We start from the raw sequence: 26823 nt of genomic DNA, 5'->3' as shown, positions 1-26823 counted from the left end.
TCTGGCTGGGACCTAGAGGGGAGGAGAGAGATCTGGAGAGTCCCCCAGCTGCCTGTGAGCACAAAGTGAAAGGGGCAGGTGAGATCTACCTAAGCATGTCAGGAAAGGGGCTAGCCTGCCGACCTTCCTGAGCTGGAGAGCCAATGAGGGGTGGCTGAAAAGGGCTGAATTGCTGGCTGGTGTTTGGGTCAAAGTCAAGAGACGGTGATTTTCATGTGGATGGGCTAGAGAGTGGAGCTCTGGAACAAGGGCAGAAAGGGACTGGGAGGGAACCAAGTGCTGCTGGGTGACCTGGAAGTGAGATCCCTAGGAATGGAAAAATCTCACTACCTTTGTATGTTTTACTGTGAGTGGGAGAACAGTTTTACCATAGCAGTTCTGTGGACTATTGTACATCTACATCAATTATGCCCAAAGATGGGACTTTGTATTGGACAGCGGGAGACTGTGTTCCTTTTTATGGTTGGACCATGGGGAAACTGAGGCAGGTGCATGACTTTGGAGGGTGCCCTGGGGTAGGGTTGCCTTGTCACAGAGGTATTATCCCCATGTATAGATGGGGAATCAAGGCACAGAGCAGCTGTGTAAGGCCCTTGGCTTTTTGTTTTGATTTTGTAAAATACTTCCTGGAGCTTTCTCAGTGTTTATTCCACAACTTAAATTGAGTGAAAATTGATTTTAAAAAAAAAAGCGGGGGGGCGCATGCCTCGTGCTCACGAGTTAGCAGGAGAGTGCTCCCTTTTGCTGCAGCAGTCGGGAGGTCTGGGCTGCTGGTAGCTGGCTCTTTGCCCATCTGGCTCCCCCCCTTCACAGCAGCTGTGGAAACTCTGCAAGGGGGAAGCTTGGTCCTGGCTTACCCAAAATTCAGGTGAAAATTGGTAAATCCCCAATACTGATTTTCCCACCTCCACCAAAAGCTGGGAACTTTTCAGAGAAAAATAGGTAAATACTAAAAACGCAGGGCCTCACAGATCTGTGGCTTGGGCCAAGTCACTTCAAGTGTCTGGGTTGGAACCAGGACTTCAAGGCAGGTCTTTGGCGGACCATCCTTCTTCCCTGGTTGGAGCAGCTTATCTTGTAATTTATACTGGAAAGTAGTTTGACTGCCACCAAGATGCTAGGTTGCAACCAGCTTTCCATTATAAAAGCACTGCCTGTTACTGGGTTGAGTCTGCCCTGTTCCCCCAGCCATCCCCCTACTCCCCACGCTGTGTGTAGATTGTAGTTTCTGCAGGCTCTTGTGTAGGATAGTATTAGAACCTTTCTCTAGATGTAAACAGATGCTTTTTCCTTGCAAAGCTATTCAGCATTTCAGCTGTTCCCCACCCTCATGCACACAACTGTGAGGTTGGAATAATCAACATATTTGGATGATACCTCCCAGCGGGAGGCCAGAGAAGTGAGCGGCATTGTGGTCAGGATTTGAAATGCAGGCAGGGGTTGAGTCTGGACCAGGGCAACTAAAATTTAAAAAAGCCACTTTGTCTGATTTGTAATCAGTGCACTGTTGGGGAAAGCTCACCCTGTGGTTAAGGATGGATCATGTAGGAGTAACACAAGAGACCCATCCACCAAAGGGTTAACTCCACTCTGTTAGCCTGCTAGTATCATGAATAATAATGACAGATTTAAAGGAAATCTTTTGCATAAAAATGAGCTTTTTACTAACACTCATGCACCTGAGCCTAAAACATCCAATCCTCCCCTCCCCCGCCCCCTAGAGAGACAAGGGAATGATGTAATGTCTCAGATCAGCTGAAGCTGGGACTCAGGCCCAAGACCACCCTCCTCAGACTCCACGTCCCGGAGAGATGACAGGATTCCCAGAGGATGCCCAGTCACAAACGCACAGTGGAGCTCCACAGCCGGACATGCACTCACGTACACAAGCCCAGACCTCGGAGCCTGTTTCCTGCAAGGGACAGGCTAGGCTCTCCAATAAACCAGCGCAGCATCTCAAAGGAGCCGCTCTGGATTTACACCTGTGCAGCTGCAGTGCCACAGGGCCCTCCCATTGCATTATTTCGCACAACACACACTCATGCAGGCTTCTCTTGGATAGAAAGAATCCTGGAGCACCACTTAATACAGGCATGACCCACAGTCCTGCAGCTTCGTGTTAGTCCCACATTCTGGGCCAGTGCTGAACTATTGGTGCCAAAGGCTTTGGCAGTAACACACGTTAGCACTGCCTTCCAAAGAAGGGTGCTGATCTAGTGCAGTGGGGTCTGGGCGTTACAACTCCTGGGTTCCATTCTCATATTACCGCATCAGGCAAATCATGCCTCCTCAGTTTCCTCATCTGTGATGCAGATACAAGCATCTCACTATTAAAGTTTCCTTTGCTTAATTTCCACCTTTTCCTCCTCTTTATTATACCTACTGGCCCATATTCCCAGGTACAATGATGCAAGTGCACTGCAATCCAGGGTGTAATTGACAGCAAAGTTTGGCTCACTCCATCAGTTAGAGGTTTGAAGCCCCTTGTCACCCGTTTTGATTATGTGATGCTAATTGCTAATACACCGAATAACTGTGATCGCCACATCCATTTATGGCTAGGCTCTCGCGTTCCTACTCTGCCAGAATTCCCATTAAAACTAATAGGGATTTGGAATAATTGTGGTTCTATTCCCCCCCATGTCTCTGATCTGGATACAAGGTAGAAGGGCTGCCCTGCCCCAGCACCGGCAGAGTTCACTGAGGCCTTTGGTGGCTGAAGTTGGAAGTAAACCACTAGCCATGGTCCAGCTGGCAGGATATTAAAGGGTCACACACACACATCTACAGGCAAGTGCTTCAGACATGCACTTGCATGACAGCTGGCCTTGGTTTGTTAGAACGTTGCCTCCATGCCCAACACCTTCCTGTCTGCTCCCCTTCCACTCTTCCTGTTGCCACAGGTCTATGTGCTCTCCAGACCTTCTCTGCGGTTAGCTCCTTTATCCGTTTCTGCCCCTGTTCTTTTACATCTGTCACCATCTACCCTCTCCTTTCTTAGCAGGACGCTAGAGAGCGTGGCTCTGTCTCAGCTCTCCAACCACCTCTCTGGTGGGCTGTTCTCACTCTGGCCAGAGCCTGGAAGCCACATTACAGTGAGTGAGGCTTCTCTTCTGCTCATGGAGCTTTCTCCTGCCTCACTATCCTGGACCACAGGGAAGCCTGTGTCACCATCGAGGACTCCTTCTCCTGAGTCCCTATCAAGTGCTCTCTGGTCATGGATCTGCTCCTGCCTATTAAACTCTTCCACTGGTGGAGATCCCTTCTCTGCAGAGTCCCAGAAGGTTCCTTTCCTCCTCCTGCTCTCTACCACCTCAATCCTTTTTCTGTTTTTAACCTGAACCATTTCTACCCTGATGATACTTGGCTCTCCATCTCTTGACACTTTTAATGATTCCTCCCCATCACTCTTGACCAAGTAAACTTGTGGTTTCCTCCCAGCTTCCTTCAGCTAATTGTCTAAAGCAGATTATTCTGTCTTGGGCAATCAGACCTCCCATGTGCCTTCCACCTAGGCATCATCCTAAACCACAAGCTTTCCATCCGCAAATCTGCCTGTCATCACCTCCCAGGCATTCCCTGCGTGTACAGTATGCCACCTCTGCTGAAGTCCCGAGCCAAGCTTTTATCTCCTCTTACAACCCCATTCTCTATGGCTTGAGGTAGCTGGGGAAAGTACGCAGACGCATGATTATACCCTCTTATCCTCTGGTCTGCTGGCACCATGTTCGTTTGTCCTGGAACCGGAAAACTGCCCTTCTGTTTTTAACTCCTCCCTGGACTTGCCCTAGCTAACCCACAGACCTTCCCCCTCCGTGCTCAACAGAAACTTGCTTTCTTTCTGTCCCCACGCCCACCTCTGCATGCACTAGGTGCTTGTGATGCAGCCATGGCCTTCTGGAACAGCTGCCTTCTCTCTCGCTCCATCCAGCCTTCCTCCTGTTTTAAAGTCTCTCTTCTCCCTTTCCTCTGTCTGACATTTTATTTGAACTCTCTGGACTCAAAGAACAGTTACCAAGTATTTTGGGGATCCTAGATACAGCCTAAGACCAGAAGGGGCCAACTCCAGATCTGTCACTAGCAGGTGAAATGCCATTGATTTCAAGGGCTCTGGACTGCTCACAGCAGCTCCACATTCAGCTCTATGCTGTGTGCTCTGTGAAGCTGTACTGGACTGCCCAGTGGCATACTAGGCAGAGAGGGGGTTGGCTACCTTGCTCCTGACATATCCCAGAATCCTTTGCACTGGCTGCATTGGCATGGGCTCCAACCAGATCCCACACACCAGACCCTTTCTTCTTTCACCTGCTGGTGGCTCTTGCGAACCTGCAGCAGAGTGCTGGGGTGAGCCCTGCACTCTTCTGGAGCCCTCGAGCCCTGGCACCCTATGTCTCGAGCGCTGGGTGTGAATTCCTCTGACGGCACTGGGGCCCAGTCCTGTGAGGTTCAGAGCACTCAGAACTCCCACTGACTTGAGGGGGAGCAGCAGGTTTCCTGCAAGCTCCTGCCCTCAAGTCCTTAAACACACAGGCAAACCCATTCAACCCGGCTGAACTTTCTTAACAACCAATGGTAGCCAGGGGATGCAGCCAAAGTCCAGCTCCCTCCCAGGGGGCCTAGGCCTGAGCAGATACTGTTGCCATGACAACCCCATCCTCTGACACGGAGAAGCCCGCATCTCTCCCTGTGAGTGGCGGCAGCAGCTTGTTCACGGCAGCTCCCTCCCCTGCAGCAAAAGCTCCCAATAAAACACCTCCCAAACTAGCCTCTAGGGCTGAAGGGGAAGCAGGGAGCGGAAGGATGTAGCCTGCAGGGCCCACCTGGCAGTACATGATCCACACAGAGGGGGTGGAGCGGTGGGGGTTTGGGGTGGGACTCCCCACAGTGGGGGGATCCTATTGAAGTCACTAGTGCTTGAGAGTGTGAGGGCTTGGTGATTCTGCCATATCCATCCCCTCTTTTCTCTGCTGATGCAGCTGCTCTCAGAGCTGCCCAAAGTGGGGGAAAACAGCTCTCCGGGCAGTTTCATTCCTGCGTTAGTTTCCCCCCCTTTCCCAGGGGTATCTTGGAAAATAACAGGGAGATGTATTGAGAAGTCGGGGCCATCCAGATGGGGGGGGGGGGTATATGGGAGTGATCCCAGCTCAGCATGCACAGAGGAACAAGAGGGCTGAGGGTCAGAAAGTGCCCGCAAGAGCTTTTTCAAAGCTGTTTGCTGCCTAGAATTAGTCATTGCATCATTTAGCTGGGAGACTGGCCCTTCCCTCTCCCCATTAGCTTGCTCCAGAGATCTCTCTCCAGCCCCCTCAGGCATACACCTCATTCTCGCCAGAGAGACTCTAGGAGGATCTTTAACCTTTGCCACTAATCTAAATAGACAATCAATAGACTGTGGGCACGTGTAGCCAAGCCCCCAAGATCCCATCACAACTCCATCCATGCACTGAAAGCTTCCCCCCTGCCCTCCCTCCTGGGAATACAGCGGGTCCTGCACCGCAGTATGTTAAGCTTCTAGAGTCAGCTCATCCCATATAGAGTGGGAGCATGGAATCTCACTTCTCCGTGCATCAGTTCCCCCTACAGCCATCTCCCCGTCAACCCCTTCATGTACCCCACCCGCCGCTACCACAATATCAATGTTCAATAGCAATCATCCAGAAATAGTCTATTTTTTTAAAAAGCAAGGAATAAATGAGAGGAGTAAGTCTGGTCTATTTCAGTCTGTTTTATAAGAAACTGGCCTTAGTCAGCCTGAAGACCTCCAATGTTACGCCCGCAATAAACAGATTAGTCTTGGACTTGTTCCCCCCCCCCCCCCCCCGGATTAGTGACGGTTCCAGCCAATATCGTACATCTGGGCTTTCCCCAAATCCTCACCATCCACATATGCAGGATAACAAAACCAAACAAGCCCAGCCAAGCAGCACCCACTGTCCCCAAGACTGGATTTGGCCAGGGGCCAGGACAGCATTAGTGCTGATGGCCAGGTGCTAAACTAGCAGAAAAAAGGGAATGTGTTGAATGAGCAGGAGACTCTTGCGTTACGGATGGGGGGGGGGGGGATGTTTGTGAGCACAGAGCACCCTGAGCTACCCTGCTGATTGGATGGAGAGATCCTCACCATTGCAGGGGCTCTGCCATGCTTTCCAGCCCTGTGCTGTGCACTGTTTATTCCCTAGCTGTCCCTGGATGGCCTTGCCTACACTAGAGTGTGCTGCATTAGCCACCACTTAGTCCCCTTCGCACGCCTGTGACGCACTGCACATTCACATGCAGGCGTGCTAGCAGTGTATCATGTGCATTAGACATGCTTGGAATAAGGCCGCGTGGTCCTCCAGTGTGCAGTGCCAGCAAGGACGGGGATTGCTGGTGTGAGAGCATCGTTCATGCATGCAGCCCTCCTTCTCCCACAGTGCACCTGTCGCTGCTTAAATTGCTTGTCTGGTCTGCCTTCTGCACAGGGGTCATGTGTGCCAGAAGCCATGTGCACAACCAGCCCTGTCCACGCCGTGGAGTTACGCGCCATTATCCCAGCAATCAACTCCTTCAGCAGCAATCAGCTTGATTCCGCTTCAGTCACTAGCGCGTCTCAGAGGAGGCCTTCCCATGAGCATGCTGCCAGCTGGCCAGGAGCCGACAAGCAGGCGCTGGCAAGATGAGATCCAAGGCCAGCTGAATGCTGTCATAGGAACACTCTGGTGTGTAACCGGGCATTCTGGTTGACTAGCTGAGAAGGGCATCACCCAGAGCAGTTAGCAATGCCAAGAGATCAAGAGAGTTACGGTCCAGCACAAGGACCAGGACAATAACAGAACATCTGGTGCAGGGTAGAGATCATGCCTGTTCCATAAGTAGCTGGACCAGGTGCTTGGCACTTGCCCTTCTATGCCACACAGTATGCTACCAGAGAGCATGGAGACAGCTCACAGCACAGTGGGGAGGAAAGGGGTGGTGAAACGGTCACGCCAGAAGAACTAGACAATACTAGGAGCTGCTACAGACATTACCAGGATCTGCTCAGGGAGTCCAACACAGCAGCCATGCTGGCCCAGCAGGAGAAGAGAACTTTCTGCCCAAGCTATATGGGAGCTGAGACAGTCTTCCAAGTTCCTGGGAATGCTGCCATTACTGCTTGGAAGAAGGCAGGGGGGTCCTCCTCTCCCTGCTTCCCTACCCCCCGTCCCTGTGCAGCACAGCACCAAATGCCATCAGCCAGATGGGCGGGTTAGTTCCCCAGGGTTGGCATCCCCCTGCAGTAGTAGATCAGCTTCCAGCCGGGGTGAGAATGCCCAGGGTGAGAATGCCCTGGCTGAGCCATGCCATTCGGCTGGACTAGAAGGGACAGAGAGAGGCTGAGAATCAGAGAATTTTATTGAAAAAAATTATATGGGGTCCCTATAGCTAAGACATTTACACTCCATTTTCTCTTTCTACCCTAGGCCAGACATGGCAATAAGAGACACGTTTCTCTTACCCACCTACAGTCCCTTTTTTTTTCTTTCTACCTAATGCACAAAAGACAGTCCTGGGCTTATTTTCTATGTACAACTAGTACAGGCCATGAGAGTTAGCTTACGCCACATATCCTCCTGCTGTCAGGCACAAGATACCTTTTATCAGTCTAGCAGAGAGAATTAATCTTAGCCCTTATTTCCCCCTCACCCCCAGATCCTCGGCAGTGGTGTCTGAAAATGCAAATCAGTTGCAGGAGTAATGCATGTTTCCATCAAATCCCACAGAACTTTTTAGCCTCTCCATCCAGGGAGTGGTTCCTTTGATATGATCCATGTGAGTAACCCCAATTTCCTCATGAACTCAAGAATTGCCTGACAGTCCCTTGCTGGGACCCTCTGCACAGGGATGCTGTCAACTCCATCTCTTCTTTTTCTTTGTAGCACCTGCTACAGATGTGGGGCTGGAGGACATGATCCATGGTGGAACAGCTAAGAAGCCCAAGGACCAGGAAAAGCAAGGAAAACTAATACTTGGGACACGTAGAGGGACCTGAGAAGGGTCTTGGAGTGAATGATGGAAGGAGGTAAAAATGACGCCCGCTTTTAAGAGACTGGACAGGTCCAGGCAGATGTGGAATGAGAGGGGAAGGAGACCTGAGACCAGGCAATTCTAATGAGAGCTTTTCAAGGACTCAGGCATCACATTGAACCTAATAACTGGCCCTGGCACCTGCCAGATATAGGTTAATAGTGCTCTTTGGAGCATCTCCTACTCTCCAGCTCCTTCATAGCCCTCACTCCAGGTACTGAACCCCTCTGTCACAGTCACCTAAGAGGACTAGAATCCCCAGTTAGATGGGCAAGATGCACCTGTAAAATATTCAGTTACCATTGTTCGTGCAACTGTGTTACTCTGCTTTGCCATTGCAGCTGGCCTGAATTTTTGTTGGTGTATAATAAAGCAGAATCTGGGGAAAGTCTGTGTAATGAGCACAATCAATCATGCTGGTCTTTAATACCAAAAACAACAGTTCACTCCTCCATTCTCTCTAGGAACGCAGCCACGCATCCCGAAAGAGCACCCACTGGTACGGAACACGCCACCCCGTATGTTTAGTAACATAGGTCACTGAACACATCACTCAAGTACACCACTCTCTGCACTGCCTCAGACTCCAGTTCAAGGTCGCTGTCCTGATATTCAAAGCCCTCTTTTGGAATTGCTCATAGCTACACAACAAGTCAGCTCTCTCCATGACCATGACCTCTCACAGCAGCTGCGTTCCATTGGAACAATGAGACATGACTGTGGGATGTGTGTGTGTGGTGGGGGGACTCTGAAATGTTAGGGGGAATAGCAGTTGTACTATGGAATAGCAGTTAGTACAATAGCAGATAGTCCTGGAGCTGTGGGGCAAAGCTGAAGCCAAGACAGCACGGCTATGGCGGAGATGTTGCAGTGTTGGTACTTAGGTTGGGCGCTATGCTACTGGTTCAGTCTCTAGTGTAGACCCAGCCAGGGCGTGCGTATGCACATCCATCTATCTAGATATTAGTTATCTCACTCCAAGGCTGCAGCTGCATCCCTTTGCCAAGCTGTCATTGGTCAGAAATGATGTCATTGCTTCCAGTGCTGGGTGGCGGTGCATTGCTATTGGTGGAGGGGCAGAGATGCTGTTGTCAGCTGGAAAGGCTCCAGTCATTCATGTGGAGTTCAGTGCATGTTCACTCTGTGGGCTTGGACACATAGATGGAGATAAAGATCTGGCAGAGCCAGGTGAGCGCTTGGGGCTCACTTTTAACCCTGCATTGCTGGGACATAACACCACATTCCCTGCAGTGTCCCAGCAAGAGAGACCGTAGCTGGTTTAACTCATGCAGTGCTGGGTCAGAGTGGCTAAAGCACCTTTCTTTAACCCATGGACTGATGAGCCAGAGCTGTATGTCCTGTGGATGTTCCTTCCAGATTCCTCAGCAAAGGTCTGGAACAATCAGAAGAGAAGCTGTCCCCAGAAAATCCTGCCCAGGTTTTACGCTGAGACCAGTGCTTGCAGTGACACGGCTTTTGGGATTTAGACTGGTCTCTGCCTATACTCACGCAGTGCAGACAGGATCACTGAAGCTCAGAGGGCTATACCTCCCAGTTCTGGAGAGTCCTCACGATTTAAGGAGCTCCAAGTTACCTGGGACATAAGCCGTGGACTTGTGATATGGTGCCTACCCCACACAGCTGATGAAAGGACTAAAGTGGACCGGAGAGTCCACACAATTAACCCACCTGGTTGCACCTGGAGGGTTGGCCAGGCCTAATGAATGATGAAACCTAGCTGGGGAGGGACTAGGTGATGCTATAAAGAGAGGAAGTGTAGCATATAATGGAGGGGGTGCAGGGAGGAACTCTGCAACTAATCTTTTGGTACTAGGGAGGGACCAGACCTATAAGAAAAAGCTCCTGGAGGATGAGAAGAAAGGCTTGGTAGGAATACATCCAGGGAGGCAGTATCAGAGAGTCTGTTGGAATGACCCTTCACTGCCTTCCTAGGGCCCTGGACTGGAGCCTAGTGTGGAGGGTGGGCCTGCATTCCACTGCCAGCCCCTGGTAAGGTGGTACAAAGCCCAAGAAAAGGGGTGTATAACCTCCTGGGCTCAGACTCAAGGGTGGCAGACCAGGCAGAGGGATTGGACACTGGTTTGTTACTCTATTACCCTGGAAGGGGTGAGACAACATGTGACTCAGTGGGAGGGCCGAATCCTGAGAAGTAGACCACTACAGGGCCAGACTGGCTGTTAACAGGGGCTGCTACAGCCGAAGATACTGCTACACTGTGCCCAGCCAGGAGGGGGCGTGCCAGCGGTAAGTCATCCCTTCCACAAAGTGGTGTTTTTAAACCCATACTGTACTAGATTACTCTCCTCTGAATTTCCAGTCAAATGCAGCTGGACTCTTCTAATGCTCTGTTCAACTCCTGTCATTTGCCAGACACCTGCTGTACGCTTGGTGTGATAGGAAACAGATACTGAAGGGACCTGCTTCTCCATTGCTTGCTACTGCCCCAGTACAGGTAGCCTTTCACACCTGCTCTGCACAAGTGTAAGTGGTGACACCAGGTGTAAGGTGGCAAGAACCAGGCCCTTGCTCCTTGACCCCAGCTGTCCTTTAGCTGAAATCAGGCCCAGCCAATGCTGTAGCACAGCCCGAGCAGGTGAACTTCAAACCACAGACGGTTTTTTGGGGTAAGTCTGGAGCTGACGTTGGGTGGGTTCTCGCCAGAAGACTTTCTGGAAGAAGCGTATGTTTTTTAAGAAAGGATTTAAATGCACCCTTGCACACAGTGAGCTGCAGGGGAGAGGGCCAGCGGTGGTAGTGGAGCACTGGTAGAAGCATCCTCTGTGTCTGATTTGGGTGTCTTAGGTTGTGGATTGTATCTGCTCACCCGCCAACCTCAACGCAGCACATTGACGACACTGCTGTAACTACAGGTCAGCTTTGCTCTTCCTACGTTGCTGTCTGTCCATGGTCTCCTGGTCAGACAGGTGTAAAGGTCCCGGTTGGGTCGGGCAGCAAGTCCTTCAGAAAGGAAGTGACAAAGGCAGGGGCCAAAGAGGCTTTTCTTATGAGGCTGGGACTCCATGTTGCTTTTTTGGGCTGCGTGAAAAATATTCACTGCAAAAGCCTAGAAACTGGGGGTTCTGTGCTCGGTTTAGATTGTATTCGGCTAATCCAGTTTGGTGAAAGCCCGGGGGAAGGGGGAGGACGGTAGAGGGGAAAGGTTGCTTGAAAACAGGACCAAGTGTGGAGTATTCCTCAGTAGTGTTTGTAGTCCAGCTGAGGTCAGGGCCCTGTTTGTGCTAGGTGCTGTACATGCACCTAGTGGGAGACTGCCCCTGCTCCAGAGAGTTCATAATCCAGTCTAACTAGACAAGGCAAAGGGGAGGGGGGAGAAAGGAGGGATGATTATTCCAATCTTACAGCTGTTGTCAACCCACAATGAAAAACTGCCAAAAACCTGGACCCTTGCTATTGCGAAGGGATTTTGGTTTTTGAGTCCCAACCAGACGGATTCAATTTTCATTAAATTGTGTTTAAAAAGCCCCTGTCAGACAAAAGGGAGCATCCCTCCACCCGTCCCGGCAGTCTCCCTCCAGGCTTTCTCAGGGCTCTGGAGCCCTCCAACACCAACCCCGCTGCCAGTGCGGGTACCCAGCAAGTGGCACACGCATGTTATTAGGACCTGGCTACTTTCCCTGCTGCATCCCTGTGGCAGGCAGCTGCTGCTGAGCCTGCAAAGCAGACTGGCTGTGTCTGAAAGCAGGGGGAATCCTCACCGCTCCCCCAGCTGGGGTGTGGGCAGCACATACAAGGCGGCAACTGCAGCAGGAGAGGGGGCTAGATTTAGCTCCCAGTCTCCAGCCTGACTTTGTTGTGCCAGGTGAGCCTTTGCAGCCCCCTCTGCCCTTCTTGATTGCTCCTCAGGGCTCTGCAGAGCAAGTGGCTGCAACCGGGTTAGCACTAGCCTGACTCAGTCGCTCTCCAGAGCCAAGTATGGCCAACAAGGGCTGAAGCCAGGGGCAGATCTGGGTCCGGGGGCATCTCCAGTTGGGAACGGACCTAGCTGGCACCCTGCTGCTGACACACGGCTGGGGAGGAGGGGGCAGAGTTGACCATCAAGCCCCAAGAGCTATGTTCCCCAAAGCAGCAGCCTAGCAAGGTTCAGCCAGGTAGTGGGGGGTAACTCTGACCCACTTTCCCTCACCTTGCAGTGGACAGCAGCTCAGTGCCCCTCCCCATATCCCTGCTTGCACCTGCATCTTCTTCCCATGCTGCCAAGTCCAGTCCCGGGGGCTGCCTCTGCCCCCCTAGCCCTGAGTCATGGGATGCTCCTTGCCACCTTCGCCCCCCCCAGGGCACCCCAGAGACCCAGCCAAACATGGGGGTGATTTGCCTCCCAAACCTCGAGTCAAAGTGCTCCCTGCACACCTGTGCTACCTCTCCTGCTCAATGAGTCAGAGCCGGGGAGGGGGACCCCCCTTCACCCACCCCAGGAGCAGTCCCCAGTCTGGAGTGGCTGGTGGAATTGACCTCTGCCCCCTAGCATGCTAGGGTCTGCACCAGGGGGTGCCCGTCTCCATCACCATGCCCCGTGGCCGTGCCCGGCCCCGTGCCCCACAGCAGCCAGCCGGTGCCCCCCGTGGCCGTGCCCGGCCCCGTGCCCCACAGCAGCCAGCCGGTGCCCCCCGTGGCCGTGCCCGGCCCCGTGCCCCACAGCAGCCAGCCGGTGCCCCCCGTGGCCGTGCCCGGCCCCGTGCCCCACAGCAGCCAGCCGGTGCCCCCCGTGGCCGTGCCCCACAGCAGCCAGCCCCTCACCTGCACTTGCATGAAGGATCCCCGGTAGAAGCAGCAGGCGGCCGCCGACAGGGCGCTCCAGAGGCTGCACCGCTCGGTCATGGCGCCTCCCCGGGGCCCAGCGCTGCAGCCGGGACCGGCCCCTCGCTGCACCTGCCGCTCCCGGCTCCCTCCTGCCGCCGCTGCCGCGGCCGGGCTTCAATTTCAGCCGCTTCCCGGATTACCTCATCCCTTGTCAGGCTGGGGGCGGGCTCGGGCTAGGCCCCGCCCCCGGCCCCGCCCCCACCCAGCCCGGAGCCCGCGGGGAGCGTGGCACGGCGGGGCCCTGGCCCTGCCAACCCCGGCTCGGAATCCCCGCCCGCCCCACGGGGCGCCTGGGCCCCCCGGGAGCCTGCCAGCCCCCCCACTACAGGGGTGGGGGGGTGCCCCTGGGGGGGGCGGGCAGGCAGGCTCCAGGGGTGGGGGGTGCCCCATGGCGGGGGCAGGCAGGCTCCAGGGGTGGGGGGGTGCCCCCTGGGGGGGGCAGGCAGGCAGGCTCCAGGGGTGGGGGGTGCCCCATGGCGGGGGCAGGCAGGCAGGCTCCAGGGGTGGGGGGGTGCCCCCTGGGGGGGCAGGCAGGCAGGCTTCAGGGGTGGCGGGGTGCCCTGCCACCCCCAGCCCCTGCCAGCCCCCCCCCTGCCATTTTGACAGCCTGCCAGCCCATCCCTGCCTCCAGGCATCTTCCCACCCGGCTAGCCCACCCTGATCTCCTAGCCAAACACATTGCAGGGCATCTTTGACTCTCCACAGGGCACCTCATCCTGATCTGCCAGCCCCACTATTACAGCCAGGAGGCCCAGCTGCCCCATGCAGGATATTCTCCCACACTGGCTGTGCTAACAAGCCTTCAAGAAGCAGGTGGTTCACAGGGGACAAGCTCTGAGAAGGGAGCCAGCTTTAATTGGCACCAGCTCTGTTTTCTCACATTTACACTCTCTAATCAAAGGAGTAACTAAACCCAGGGGGAAGGAAGGGGACTCGGGTTCACGCCTCGTTTAACTCCCCCCAGCCCAAGCACCCGGCACCCAGGCCCCTTCAGGCTTCCCTGCATTCCAAAGGCCCTGCCCCACCCAGCACAATCCTCTTCAATTCAACAAACTCCACTGGGGGGTCAAGGGAGTTGCCTGCGACCAAAGTGAAACTGTCCAGCCAATCTCTGGCCACAGCAAGGGCTCACAAGTGATAATAGGCCTGTGTGCTGGGGGCCAAGTTCATCCCTGGTGTCATGCCAGTGGCTTCCATGGAGTAACATCAGGAATGCTTTCAGCCTCCAGGGTCCATTTGGTACCATTGTTTTTTCTCCCCTAGCCCCATAGACCAGGCCTAGCCCTGCACTTTCTTTTGACAGGTTTCAGAGTAACAGCCGCGTTAGTCTGTATTCGCAAAAAGAAAAGGAGGACTTGTGGCACCTTAGAGACTAACCAATTTATTTGAGCATAAGCTTTCGTGAGCTACAGTATGCATCCGCTGAAGTGAGCTGTATTGGTTAGTCTCTAAGGTGCCACAAGTCCTCCTTTTCTTTTTGCACTTTCTTTTGGTTCTCTCCAAACTAGGCTGACCTTTGTTTTTCCCTTCACTCTTTATTGGGAGGTTTCTTAGCTTTGTCCGGAGAAAAGTGGCCCTGGCCCTGGCCCTGGGAGAGGCGCACATCCCAGCCAGCAGGAAGCCACCACTCTGCACAGCTGCCATCAGTGTCAGCTGCCCTGTATTGAGTCCTGCCTGCTTGGTTATCCAAGGGAAATCGAATCTTAGGTTGCAAGGCCACTCACAAGGGATGGAAGGAATTCTCTGCCCATCCCATAACCCAGCAGGTGGGGCATCCTAGGAGGTTCTCCACTTTCTCCTGAGTGATTATGTTTTGGCCGCTGCCAGTATTAGACTAGATGGACCAGAGGAGGATTAGAGGCCCAGATTGATCAAAACTTTGGGGGTGAAACAAGGCAGGTGTGTGGGAGAAGGATGAGCCTGCAAGCTACTTACGAACGTTTGAAGTGCCAAATACTGCAGGGAGATATAGTAATACTCACCCATGCAATTGCCAACCATACCCCCATCCCCAAAGGCCCAGGAAGCATATGCACCTGGGCAACCGTGGTGCAGAAGTGCTTGGTATTTAACAGTAGGTGTTAATTGCTGCCTTGAAGGAGCTAGGTAACTGCTAACACACAAAGGTATTTCTGTTGCAGTTAACATATGAACAGTACATTTTCTGATGTAATTAATTCAAACAAGTCCCTCACATCCTGAGGAAAGGACAAAGCAAATGCTCCTGAAGAGAGACACTTCTCCAGAGTGGCAGTTCCACACAGAACCATGCATGGGAAGATCAGAAAGGAAATACAAATACAATATGGGACCTGTGGCTGACTCGGTCGTAGGGGCTTTGTTCTGTGACATTTCAAGGGGCAGTGCTTTTATCCCAGTGCTGCCGCCTCCTCTCCGGGACTCCTGTAAGTTAGGGAAGCTTTATCATCCCATTTCTCAGAAGAGAAACTGAGGCACAGAGGCTCAGTGATTTGCCTGAGGTAAGACAGGAAGTCCATGGTGAAGCAGAGAATTGAATCTGGGTCTTCCGCATCCCAGGCCAGTGCCCTACCCGCCAGGCTGTCCTTCCTCTCCAGCATGGGACATGGCATGTCCATATTGTGCACCTTTCACGTAAGAGGTAATTGGGGCAGGAAGTGCAGCACAGGGCAGAGTCCTGGAATCCTAGGGGCTATGAGTGAATGGTTGGCCATGGTGATCCAGGTCTCAGCAGACTGGAGTATAGCACACAATGCAATGTGCTTGTGAAAATGCCATTGATGGTGGAGTGCTGTGTGTGTGTGTGTATTTGAAATCTGCCACGTGAACCTGGAGTTGAATTCCCTTCTTGCCTTTGTTTGATAATGGAGACAGTGACATACATGCATTCCCATAGGCATCTCCAGGCCTTCACTGCTGGAAGGGGAGAGCACAGGCTCCTCTTTCATCCTGAATGAGATCGAGGGACAGAACAGATGGTGGTTTACAGGGAGATGCTGAACTGAAAGAATCTGATTGTGATTCGTCTTCCTGAAAAGCCTGTTCCTTCTTGAAGGATTTTGTTGCTTTCCTTAGACAGAGCTGGAGCTTTGGCAGGACTCAGCTCCTCTCTGGAGAAGCAGCGTTGGTTGATACAGCACTGAGCTCCTATGCTGATGGGTACATAGGCTATGTACCCAATCTCCCATCTCTTATCTGCCTGCCTTTCTAGGGCCAGACCTGATCTGTGCCACAATGCAGCTCTCTGAAGAGCCTGGGATTGCATACAGAGTGAAATTTGGATTGTCCTGCAATTCTGGCCTTTATCACTCACTCTTTTCACAATAAGAAAAGGAGTACTTGTGGCACCTTAGAGACTAACCAATTTATTTGAGCATGAGCTTTCGTGAGCTACAGCTCATTGTAGCTCACGAAAGCTCATGCTCAAATAAATTGGTTAGTCTCTAAGGTGCCACAAGTACTCCTTTTCTTTTTGCGAATACAGACTAACACGGCTGTTCCTCTGAAACCTATCTTTTCACAATAGCAGCCATTCCCCAGGGCCTTGGGGGGTCTGTCTCTTCCCCAGGATGGGAAGGGGAGTAGTCAGGGCTCAAACTGGGCCAGATCAGGATAGCAGCACTTTGCACGTGTTAATGACTACACAGGGTGTAAGCAATGGAGATTTGGGCCCAGCCTGTCCAATGAGATGCCAGTCACCCCGTGTTCCACTGGTCCCCTGCTGTCCGGCATTTACAGTAGCTCAGGTGGTGTGTGGTTTTCTACTTGACTGTCAGCTCTGCGCTGCCGCACACAGGAGCGCATCAGCCAGTGGCAGCAGCTGCTCCCACATCAGAACGAAACTGTGAATGAGAGCAAACGGGGCCAGCAAATAGCACTCAGCTCCCTCGGGGACGCGGGCACGCTCACTTCTGTTTGCTCACGGCTCCTCAAGGGACACTGCCCAGCCTGCCTTCTCTTTCACTTCAGCCACCTGGGCTCTAAATAGAGTCACTAAGCAGACCTGGGTTCTGGGCTGCAGTCTACATGCTCCATCCTTGCTCTGCTTGGCTGCAGGGGGGACCTGTTGGGGCTTCATTTCCCAGTCCAGATGCTCTTCATGGTGCTGGTGAATGGCTGTGAGAACAGCTCTGGTGGTAGCAGGAGCAAACCCACCGGGGGTTAAGAGCTGATGAAAAGTCCTCCCTAGCCAGGTCTTGTAGTCCATGAGTGCCAAGCTTGGTCGATTCTCTTAAGAACTCTAGGCCTTGCTAGCACTGAACTGTGTGTAAGCAGGGAGGTGTTCGTGCTCTCTTCTCTGCCTCTTTCTCTCTATCTTTCTTTGCTTGGTTGCTGCAGAACAGCTGGGCTGGTTAATTCTATTTGCTTATCACTTTACTTGCACCACATACAGAAATGAGTCAATGGCTGAGAATTGGAGTTGTACCAATGCAGATTCCCAACAGGCCAGTGCTGCTACCCTGTTCCCAATCATACCTCTTTCTGAGAGAGGCTGGAGCTGGGGGAACTGGGAGCTCTCCCACAACTACTGCAGTGCCACCATTCCCTACAGCGACTCCTGCTGGGGACCCAGATTAGCTGGCAGTCCTAGTGCACCATTGCTTGCAGTGACACCTGCAGGGAGAAGCTGGGACTGAAGGATCTGATCTGGTCAGAGGAGGTGGGGGAGTGATGATGGGGAAACAGGAGAGCAAGCAAAAAAGGTGGTCAGTGTGTCTGGGTTCCGTGGAGCCTGCACTGGAGGCAGACCAATGTCCCTCACTGGTGGAGAAGACACGGCTGTGCAGTTAGGTTTATTATAGTCATTTGGACTGGCAACGCCTTTAACCTCTAACAGCTAGGAAGGGGAATCTCCTCTGCAGAAAGGAATCCCCCTCTGCCTGGAACTGATGCTGCTCTCTTGCTTGAATGAGAGAACACCAGTTGTCCCAGCTGGTAACACGCCAGCCAGGAGCACGCATTATACCTGGATATGGGCAGCACAAGCTCCTGAAAGGGACCAAGCACTCGCTGCCATCAGGGGGGTGCTGACTCCCAGGAGTGGGGGGAAGAGTATTGCAAGCAGAAAGGACTAATGGCAGCAGCAAATGCTTCCACCTGGGGGTAGTGAAATTCCCATTGTGGAACTCAAGGCTGCTGGGTGCGTGGCTGAGGATCAGGCAATCTGGGCATGCAACTGACTTTCATCTAGCTGAGAAGGTTCCGGGCACAGGGAGCTTGTCTTATTTGCCTGTAAAGCACCATATACACCTGGGCCACTGTATGAATAACCACATCAGACGGGTCTCTTTGGTTAAATGCACCAAAAAAAGGTGACAGGTGTGAGGGAAAGTCACCCCTGTGTGAGGCCCAGCACAAAGCCTTTGCATCACTTTTGTCCCACTTAAGGCCTCAAGCTAGGGTTTAAATGGGGGCATAGGCCTCAACCTAGCCCTCTGTCTGGGGTGGACACACCCTGGTGAGGATGTAAGGTGCACAGTAGCAAGTTACCAGTCTGTGCATGTAAATTTCCACAATGGCTCTGTCTGTGTGTAGCTGACTCCACCAGTTCCTATCACCACAGCTGTTAGGAGATGTCCATGCATGGAGCTGGGGGTGACATACCTACGCTGGCTCTCTGTGACCTCGCACACTAACCATTCAAAGCGAATTGCGGTTGGCCCAGTGCCAGACAAAATACAAACCAGCCCCGTTCAACGCCACACCAAGAACAACTGACCCAAATGGTGAACAAGCTCAATCCGGACAGGAACCCTAGCAGCTGGGGGTTCTGTTGGCTCACCAAGCTGAAAGCCCTCCATAGCTTATACCCATCTCTCTCTCTCTCTCTTTTAGTTAGTTCATGATTTATAAAATGCTCCCATTGCCAAGGCTCTGGATGCACGAACAAATAGAACAAGAACACCAATATTCAACGTCAGCTAAAGCAAATCCCTTCATTGCCACTTCCTCCTCCCCCACCGCCCTTCCATCATCCCCACACTCGGGACAATGCCTGTGTGAACAGAGGAGCCTCACCCTGATGCTGAACAAACATGGATGCTAACATGAGCAGCCAATTCTAGAGCCAAGGACTTCCTGCTTCTGGCCGTGTAGATGTCTAACCTGGGGGCTGTTAGTGGTCTCGACTGCCCTAATGGCATGCAGCCACCCTGCCTTTCCCACATTTCTAGCTGGGAGTGGGGTCTCGCTATGGAGAAAGACAAGAACAACTGCCTTCAAAAATTGTTCAGTGCTGGTGAAAGGACCATCAGTCCAGAACCTACGACCTGGAGTCTTCCCCTTCGTGATGAACAATGGTAATGCTACCGTCCCCCCTCGCTGCCTCCGCCTGACTGGGGGGGGACCACCTCTAAGAGCAGGTGCGTAACTCAGACTCCATCACCTCAGCCTCGCCACCTCGTGCCACTGTCAAGACTTTAAAGAGCAGCTCCTGACTTTGGAGGGTTGGCCAGTTGGGTGCCAAGGGGCCTGATTCTTAGAGAAACTCCACTACGGTGTCTCCAGCTGGGCACCCAAAATCACTAGCCAGTTTGGAACTCTGGGTCTGTGGCTGGGAACACTGACCCACTGGGAACCAGCCTGAGACACCAGCTCATATAACATAGCCCATCAAACTGACAGCGGTGGGGGGGCAACTTCATTCACTACTGAGCTGAGTTGGATTTGAACTGCTGGTGTAGAGGTGAAACTCTCTGTCCCATGGAAAAACTCTGCATCCCCTAAGCCAGGCATTTCCACCCCTGCCTCTTCGAATAACTCCACAGGAAGTCTGCTGAAAGAGGCTCGCTCTTCCATAAAGCCAGCCATCTCCCAAGTGAATTCCTGGCACTACGCAAAGAGCCCTCAGGAATGTGACTAGTTTGCTGGAGGATAAGCAGGGTCTTTGCAGAGGATTTGGAGAGATTTGCACCAACTTTCATGTGACAGCTCCAGAGTGGCTAAATGCTGCTTTTCCCCTATTAAGGCTGAGCGAGGAGATGGCACCTGCCACGGCCCACACTGGCTGTGTCCCCAAGAGAGCGGACACCCCTCCCATTGCCCAGAGCATGAAACGAAGGCAGCTTCCACTCTGAGGGCTGCTTGTGAGGAGGGAGGGGATGCCCTCCACTGTCTCCCTTTGGTGCGCCCACCTACCAACCTCAAAGGCCTCGTGTGGCAGCAAGGTTAATTCTCACATCAGAGATTGGTCTGAACCAAAGCATTGGATCCAGGCCTGGGGTGCATTTGAGGGTATGTTCACACTGTAACCAGAGGGGTGATTGCAGACCTACCTGAGCTAGCTTTAATCTAGCTAGGGTGGGTACCCACCACAGTGAAGCTGCAGCAGTATGGGCCTCAGCATGGCCTGTACAAGCCAACCCGGGCCCCTGGATACTTACTCGGGCAGCTAGTCCACGCTAAATGCTGCTGCGGCTTCACTGCTGCTGGTACCCGAGTGAGCCTGGGTACGTCTACACATGCTGCAATCGTGCTGCCCAGCCCTACTCCATCTCTGAATGGGCTGAAAGTGGGTTGGGAACAGGGGTGACCTGCAGCTCTGGATTCACGTGCAATGGCTTAGGCTCTTCTCTACCCATGAAAAGGCCTGCTGGCAGCTGCAGGGTGCTTATCACCAGGCTCCAAAAGGGAGCAGCAGGAAGCTCCCACTGGGGAAACGCAGCCCTACATAGACGAGGAGGATGGAGGAGCATAAATAGCAAATGAGGTTCCCACGCCCTGCATGCAATGAAACAGCATCCACAGGCTGGTACCTCAGCATCTCTCGCTCTTGGATATTAATGAACCTACTGGAGCAAATGGAACAGGAGAAACAACCAACTTCCTGCAGCTCTGATGGATTTCGACAGAACGTAAAGATGCTCCACTCTAGGGGCTCTTGAGAGCAGGCTGTGTGCTCCGCCCTGCTGCTGGATCTGAAATGCGGATGCAGCTGATCTTTAAAGGAGAAGCAGGGCTTATAAGCATCCACACTCGCATGGTCAGGACAGCCGTGAAAAGACACCCAGTAGAAAGGGGAGGGTTTCTTACCTTAACATATTCACTGCAGGATTCCGGGCCATCGGCGGGACTAGAAGAAACGAAAAGGAGTTAATGACTATCGGAGAGTGACAGCAGTCAAACATGGTCAGTATGCCCCCAGGCAAGTCCTTTGGTCACCCAGTGACAGACCATCCTCAGGGCTTAGGGTGAGCCCAGGACATTCTTCCCAACTCATCCCCAGTCAGGCCACTTCTTTGGCAATGCTCCAGCAGCAGCTATCTGCCTGAGCAGCCTAAAGCATGGTTACAGGGTAATCCCAGCTGGGACTTCCCTCAAGGATGGCTACTTATAGAAGGCGAACAGAGGGAGGGTTCGTTATATGGTACATGCTATAGACTGGTGGGGCCGTAAGGACAACAGAAAATCCTAACGGTTGCACTATAGGGGCTGCACGCATGTGTATTCCCTCAGTTTCCTGTAACACTGAAGACTAACAGAGCTGTTCCTGCCAGAGGCCATGTACTGCCTGAAGGAGGAGGGGGAAGCCCTGGGTCACTCAAGGCTACAGGGCTTTTCCCAGTTGGGGGAATGACCTGATGTGGACAGGCACCAGAAGTCCTTGTTAAACAGCTAAGAGAACCAACGTGTTTTTCATGTGAAGTTCCTAGAGCCCTGGCATCCCCTCCCCCCTGCCCCATCCCTGAGCTCCTGGCGTGGGGCTTAGCATCCCTAATGCAACTGGAGAAGAATGAGGTCTTTCTTGCAGGATCTCTCCTCAAATCGGCTTGGGCAGCGTCAGCCGGGCCAGGCTTCATACGTTGTCTGGGCTCAGTGGGGTCTCTGGAGTTCATGGCAGTTGAGCCAGAACCTTGGGGAGGTGATGCTATTGGGTGGAATCCTTCCAGACCCATAAGGGCTAGGACTGAGGGGGAGAGGAGCAGGCAGACCAGGTGTGGGGGCTCTCTGTGTTTCCTGGGGGGGGGTGTTCTTGTAATCACTGATTTCCCCCCCCCCCCTCCTTAGCTGGAGGGGGATGCTCATTGCTGATTTTCCCGTTATTCAGGCCTGGATTTCCATCCTGTTCTGGGAACAGGGAGTCACTGGGACACAGACTCACACCAGTGTTTCCTGTGCACCTTCCTGCCCTGCTTGGGCCCCAGCTGCTTCCAGCTGGAGCATAGGGGAGCTCTGAAGAGCGGAAAGGGGTGGGATGGCAGGCCCAGAATAACTTGCAGGATCAGGGGTCAGGAGCCAGACAGACAGTGGTACCTCCACCCACCCTGGGAAGGTTGGTCAGGAAACGGCCCCCCTCCCTCTTTCTACACCGTGCCCTGCAAGGATTCAGCCCTACAAGCCAATATGCTTTCTCAGCTACAGCCTCCTGTTTCTGTTTGGCCTGATGGGACTGCTGACAAGAGAGGGGCGCAGAGATGGGTATTCATGGGCTCTGTGATGAGCATACAGCAAGGGCTAGATCCTGCTCCCCTTGACATCAGTGGTACAGGATCAGGCTCTGTGCTGGCTAGAGAGATGGGAGGGAAGGAGTATCCTATCTGTAACCGGACCCTTGACCAAAGAGTCACCCTGGGAGGGAGTGTTAATCAGCGAGCAGGATGGGCACTGAGCCCTGCTGGCTAACACCCCACAATTAACACTTCTTTACTTGCCCCCATGTCATCCTGCGGAACTTAAACATTCACTGAAGTTCCTTGCCCTTATGGCTGCAAAAAGAAACCATTCTGGCTGTGACTCAGTGCCCTTCTGTCTGGGCAAGGTTGCAATTGGAGAAAAGCACCAGCCCCTCCAACACATGAGGAAGTTACCCCATTGAATCTTAAACCTCTGCACCCAAAACCTCCACATTGGTAACGATGTAACTGCAGCATGTGGGAATCCGTCATTCTTGCGTAACGGAGATTTACATCACCCCCTACTAACGGGCGTCCCTCGTTGGAGTGTACCATTGCTGCTGTTTAACAGCTCCTGGCAACAGCCTACAAGCTGAGGCTCAGTGGAGCAGAACGCTGTGTCCAAGTGAAACTGCAGGGGTAGCTTAGGGGCACGGAATACGCTGACCTGAGCGGGAGTTTGGCCAGGACATTGGAGTTAGCACCCCAATTCTTACCAGCAGCAGCAGGGGCTTATCACCGTAAAAAAATAAAATAAAATCAGAACGTCAGTTTAGTTTCTTACCCAAAAGACAGCACCTCCAGCAACTCCTAACATCATGCTGGAGTACTGGGTAGGTAACAAAGAACACCCCCAACCCCACTCTTCCGGGGGTCTCTTTAGAGGTCTCCCATCCAAGTCCTGAGCTATTGCAACTGGCCTTAGCTTGTCAGAACTGACAGGGTCATAGCACAAGGTAACACAGCTGCAAGGCATGGGACATGCCATATAAACTCTCTGGCTTGGCCTACGCTGAAAACTTATCAGTGTAGCTATGGTGGTTGGGGCATGAAAACGCACCCTCCTGACCAATGTAGCTGTGCTGACAGACACGTGCTTCTGTGGATGTCGCTAACGGTGTTTGCGGAGGTGGTGGTCCTATATCCGCAGAAAAACTCCTCCCGCATCTCTAGGAGCGCAGCCATAGCCTGGGACTCCCAGCTGCTTCCAGTTTAATTTTCCTCTGGAAATCACTGTCAGGCGCCAACTAGTGATCAATTGGGAAACAGCCGTTTATTAAGAATCCCAGCTGGTCAAGGGCAGCAGCCTGACAGATCTGAAGTGTGCGGCTGGGAGTTACCTTGGAAGGTGGCTACGTGGCCCCCAGGGCATACTGATCTGCTGCTCTACCACTGTCAGTGGTTCTGAGTATGATCCTTGTTGCTTAGAAGTTCTGGGAACAGACAGACTTGGTTTTAGCTGCCCAAGTGGCAGGTGCAAGGCACAGCAAGACCAGTTATCAGAGGTCTAAGGGAGGAGAACAACTAGTTAAGGGCACAGTCCATGCATGACCTTGCATCTTGACATGATTCATACAGGCAAAGACCATGCATGGGGCCACACTGCTGTTAGTCTGTAAACTGCAGCTCTAGATCCCCTCCCACCTCCAGCAAACTAAGGAGTGATCTGAAAGGCCAGAGCGTTTAATCCCAATCAGACTCACTGAGCCGGGCACGGGGGGGTGAGTAGGCATTTTAATCTTTAAAAAAGAAATGGTGACGCTCTTTGCGCCACGGCTGCAGGAGAAGTCGGCTCCCCCTCTTCCTGCAGTCGGGACCAGTAACCAGGAGAAGCACCGGGGCATTCCATATTGAAACCTCGCGGTTTAAATTTATAAAGAGTAGCATCTTCTGAGTGTCAGAACAATAACTCGACCTGGAAAAATCATGGGGGACGTCCCGCATTCGGCATCCACAGTGCCAGAGCCTCCCTCTGGGACCCCGGGCTCCTTAAATGTATGTGCGGACAGAAAGCAAACCCAGACACGCGTGCCATAGAGACCCACCCCTGCAATCGGCTGGGAAGTGCCCATTGTAGAAGCTGGCTTTCCAAGCAGAGAGCAAGGGGCCAGTTCTAGCCTGCTTGAAAGGTGCACAAGGGGTTGTATAGGAGCTGCAAGGGCTGGGAAGAATTCTATGGGTGAAAGAGCAGCCCAGGGCCCTACATGGCCTCCCCGCACAGGGCCCACCAGAGCAGATGGGCGCACCTGGCATGAAACGGAGCAGGGTTCCGGGCTGCGATGCTGCCCGCAGGAGCCTGCCGTAAGTTAGAGCAGCCCCAGAGCCTGGCATTTTAGCTCCTGCAGCAGCCTAGAATCTAGAGCAGGGGCGGGCAAAGTTTTTGGCCCGAGGGCCGCATCTGGGTATGGGAATTGTATGGCGGGCCATGACTGCTCACAAAATTGGGAGTTGGAGGGCAGGAGGGCTTCAACTGGGGGTGTGGGCTCTAGGGTGGGGCTGGGGATGAGGGGTTGGGGGTGCAGGAGGGTGCGCCGGGCTGGGACTGAAGGGTTCAGAGGGTGGGAGGGGGATCATGGCTGGGGCACGAAGAGAGATTCAGGGGGGCAGGCTCCAGCCACGCTTGCCTCAAACAGCTCCCAGAAACAGCAGCATGTCCCACCTCTGGCTCCTATGAGGAGGTGCAGCCAGGCAGCTTTGTGCACTGCCCTGTCCGCAGGTGCTGCCCCTGCAGCTCCCACAGGCTGTGATTCCTGGCCAATGGGAGCTGCAGGGGCAGCACTTGGGGCAGGGGCAGCGTGCAGAGCCCCCTGGCTGCCCCTTTGTGTAGGAGCCGGAAGGGGGGACATGCCCCTGCTTACAGGAACCGGGTGGAGTGGGGCAAGAACTTGACTCCGCTCCCCGGCTGGAGTGCCAGAGCAGGGCAAGCCCCAGACCTCAATTCCAGTCTGGAGGGCCAGATATGGCCCCTGGGCTATAGTTTGCCCATCACTGATCTAGAGGGCGCTTAATGCTATCTTCCCCCGCCCCCGCCGGGCTGTTTTTCCACAGGCTGAGAAATGCTTCCTCCCCTTACACCACTACAAACCGCATGTGTAGTGGGGCCATCCTGATCCAGCAAAGCACGTGCTTAACTTTAAGCATGTGAGTAACCCCAGTGAAATCAGTCACAAACTTAAATTCAAGCAAGCCCTAAGCACTTTCCAGTCACCGGAGCGGTATCCTCACAGGCCAGTGGCAAACAGAGCCTGTCATAGCAGACAAACTGCCCATCTCCTGGAGCTGAGAGTGGGAGGAGAACAAGCAGGATTTTTGCTATTCGTTTGCTATTCAGCTCTCACACACACACCCGTACCAGGGGGAACCCTTAAAATCAATGGAGTCACATGGTGAGGGGGGGGGGTGTCAGGCCCCATATGTTACATTGCTTTATAAACTTTTAATGGTGTAAATGCTTGGGTGTTCCATTTTCCACATGCCGTAGGAGCATTTGTGGTGTGTGGAGTGACAGCAGGGAATTGCTGGGACTTTGTCTATGCTGCACCTTTCATTTTGCAGGGAGTCTGCCTCTCTGCAGTGGCTATTTTGTGAGGCAGAGATGACGCAGACTGTTAGAGACAAGACATGCATGTTGCACTCTCTCAGGGAGACTTTAGTTTTGTGTTTTTTCCTGTATTATTTTCCCTAATCCCCTCAGGCTAAAAGCAAAGGTTTGTTCTTTTATGTGCGAAACATAATATCCAGTCTCCTATGTGCTACCCCAACACTACTACGTCTAATTAATAAGCTAATAAGAGTCCCTGACCCCAATGGGAGGTAGATGAGGATTATTACCCTCTTTTACAGATGGGAGAATGAGTCTCAGAAGTGAAATGACTTGCCCAAAGCCACAGAGAGTCTGGGGCAGAGCCTGTATTAGCCTGCTGTAGTTCCTGGCTCCCCGTCCTGTGCTCATTCCACTAGACCACGCTGCTTTGCAGCAGTTGTGGCATATATTTAGGGCCAGGTACCTGCTATTCTGTACTGCAGCTGTTAGGAGACAATGGATGTTCTCCCAGGAATCTCTGCAGCCTGTGAGAGCCAGGCATGGCATCTATTTTATGCGCCAGGGACCGTTGCAAGAGGCCTGGCATGGAATCTAATTACACCTCATCCATATGTTTATCTCCTGGCTCTAGATGACCACAAAGACTGAATTTCATTCATGTTAAACATTAGGCTGAATATCAGCAACAAACCTTCCTGACAGGGAGATCTACTGGACTGGGGACCCATCTCCCAGGGGGTGTGAAGGAAGCCCTGGTGCTTGGAACAAAGCTAGACTGTACAAAGCATGAGTTGGTGCTCAATAGGATCCCATACTGCACCGACCCCTGGGCCACAGGATCTCCCTGACAGGCCTGTTCCAAAGCCCATGCCCGTGACTGAGCGAGGGTTTCCCTACTGATCCCGCAGCAGCACCCTAGCAGGTTGTGGGGGATTAGCGCCATCCACCCAGCTTGCCACAGTGACCTAGAGCAAACCTCAGTTCACCGGCTGGTTTCTCTCAGAAGCTGGAGCAGGAGCAAGCCAT

At 53.1% G+C, this 26823-nt stretch overlaps 1 protein-coding gene across 3 annotated transcripts in view; it reads right to left on the bottom strand.

Moving 5' to 3' along the window:
- Positions 1-26823, bottom strand: part of SH2D3C (SH2 domain containing 3C) — a 55168-nt gene that overhangs the window by 16038 nt on the left and 12307 nt on the right. For 2 of the 3 annotated variants that reach the window (XM_073313991.1, XM_073313992.2), the window contains one exon: positions 20893-20932. In XM_073313991.1, the coding sequence (XP_073170092.1) occupies positions 20893-20932 (40 nt within the window). Of the gene's footprint in view, positions 1-12819; positions 13018-20892; positions 20933-26823 lie in introns of those variants that run through there. The other variant, XM_073313993.1, reaches the window with a different exon arrangement.

Source organism: Lepidochelys kempii, chromosome 16, assembly GCF_965140285.1.
Source record: "Lepidochelys kempii isolate rLepKem1 chromosome 16, rLepKem1.hap1, whole genome shotgun sequence".
NCBI classification, from domain to species: Eukaryota; Metazoa; Chordata; order Testudines; family Cheloniidae; genus Lepidochelys; species Lepidochelys kempii.
This window is presented reverse-complemented; position numbering and strand designations above follow the sequence as displayed.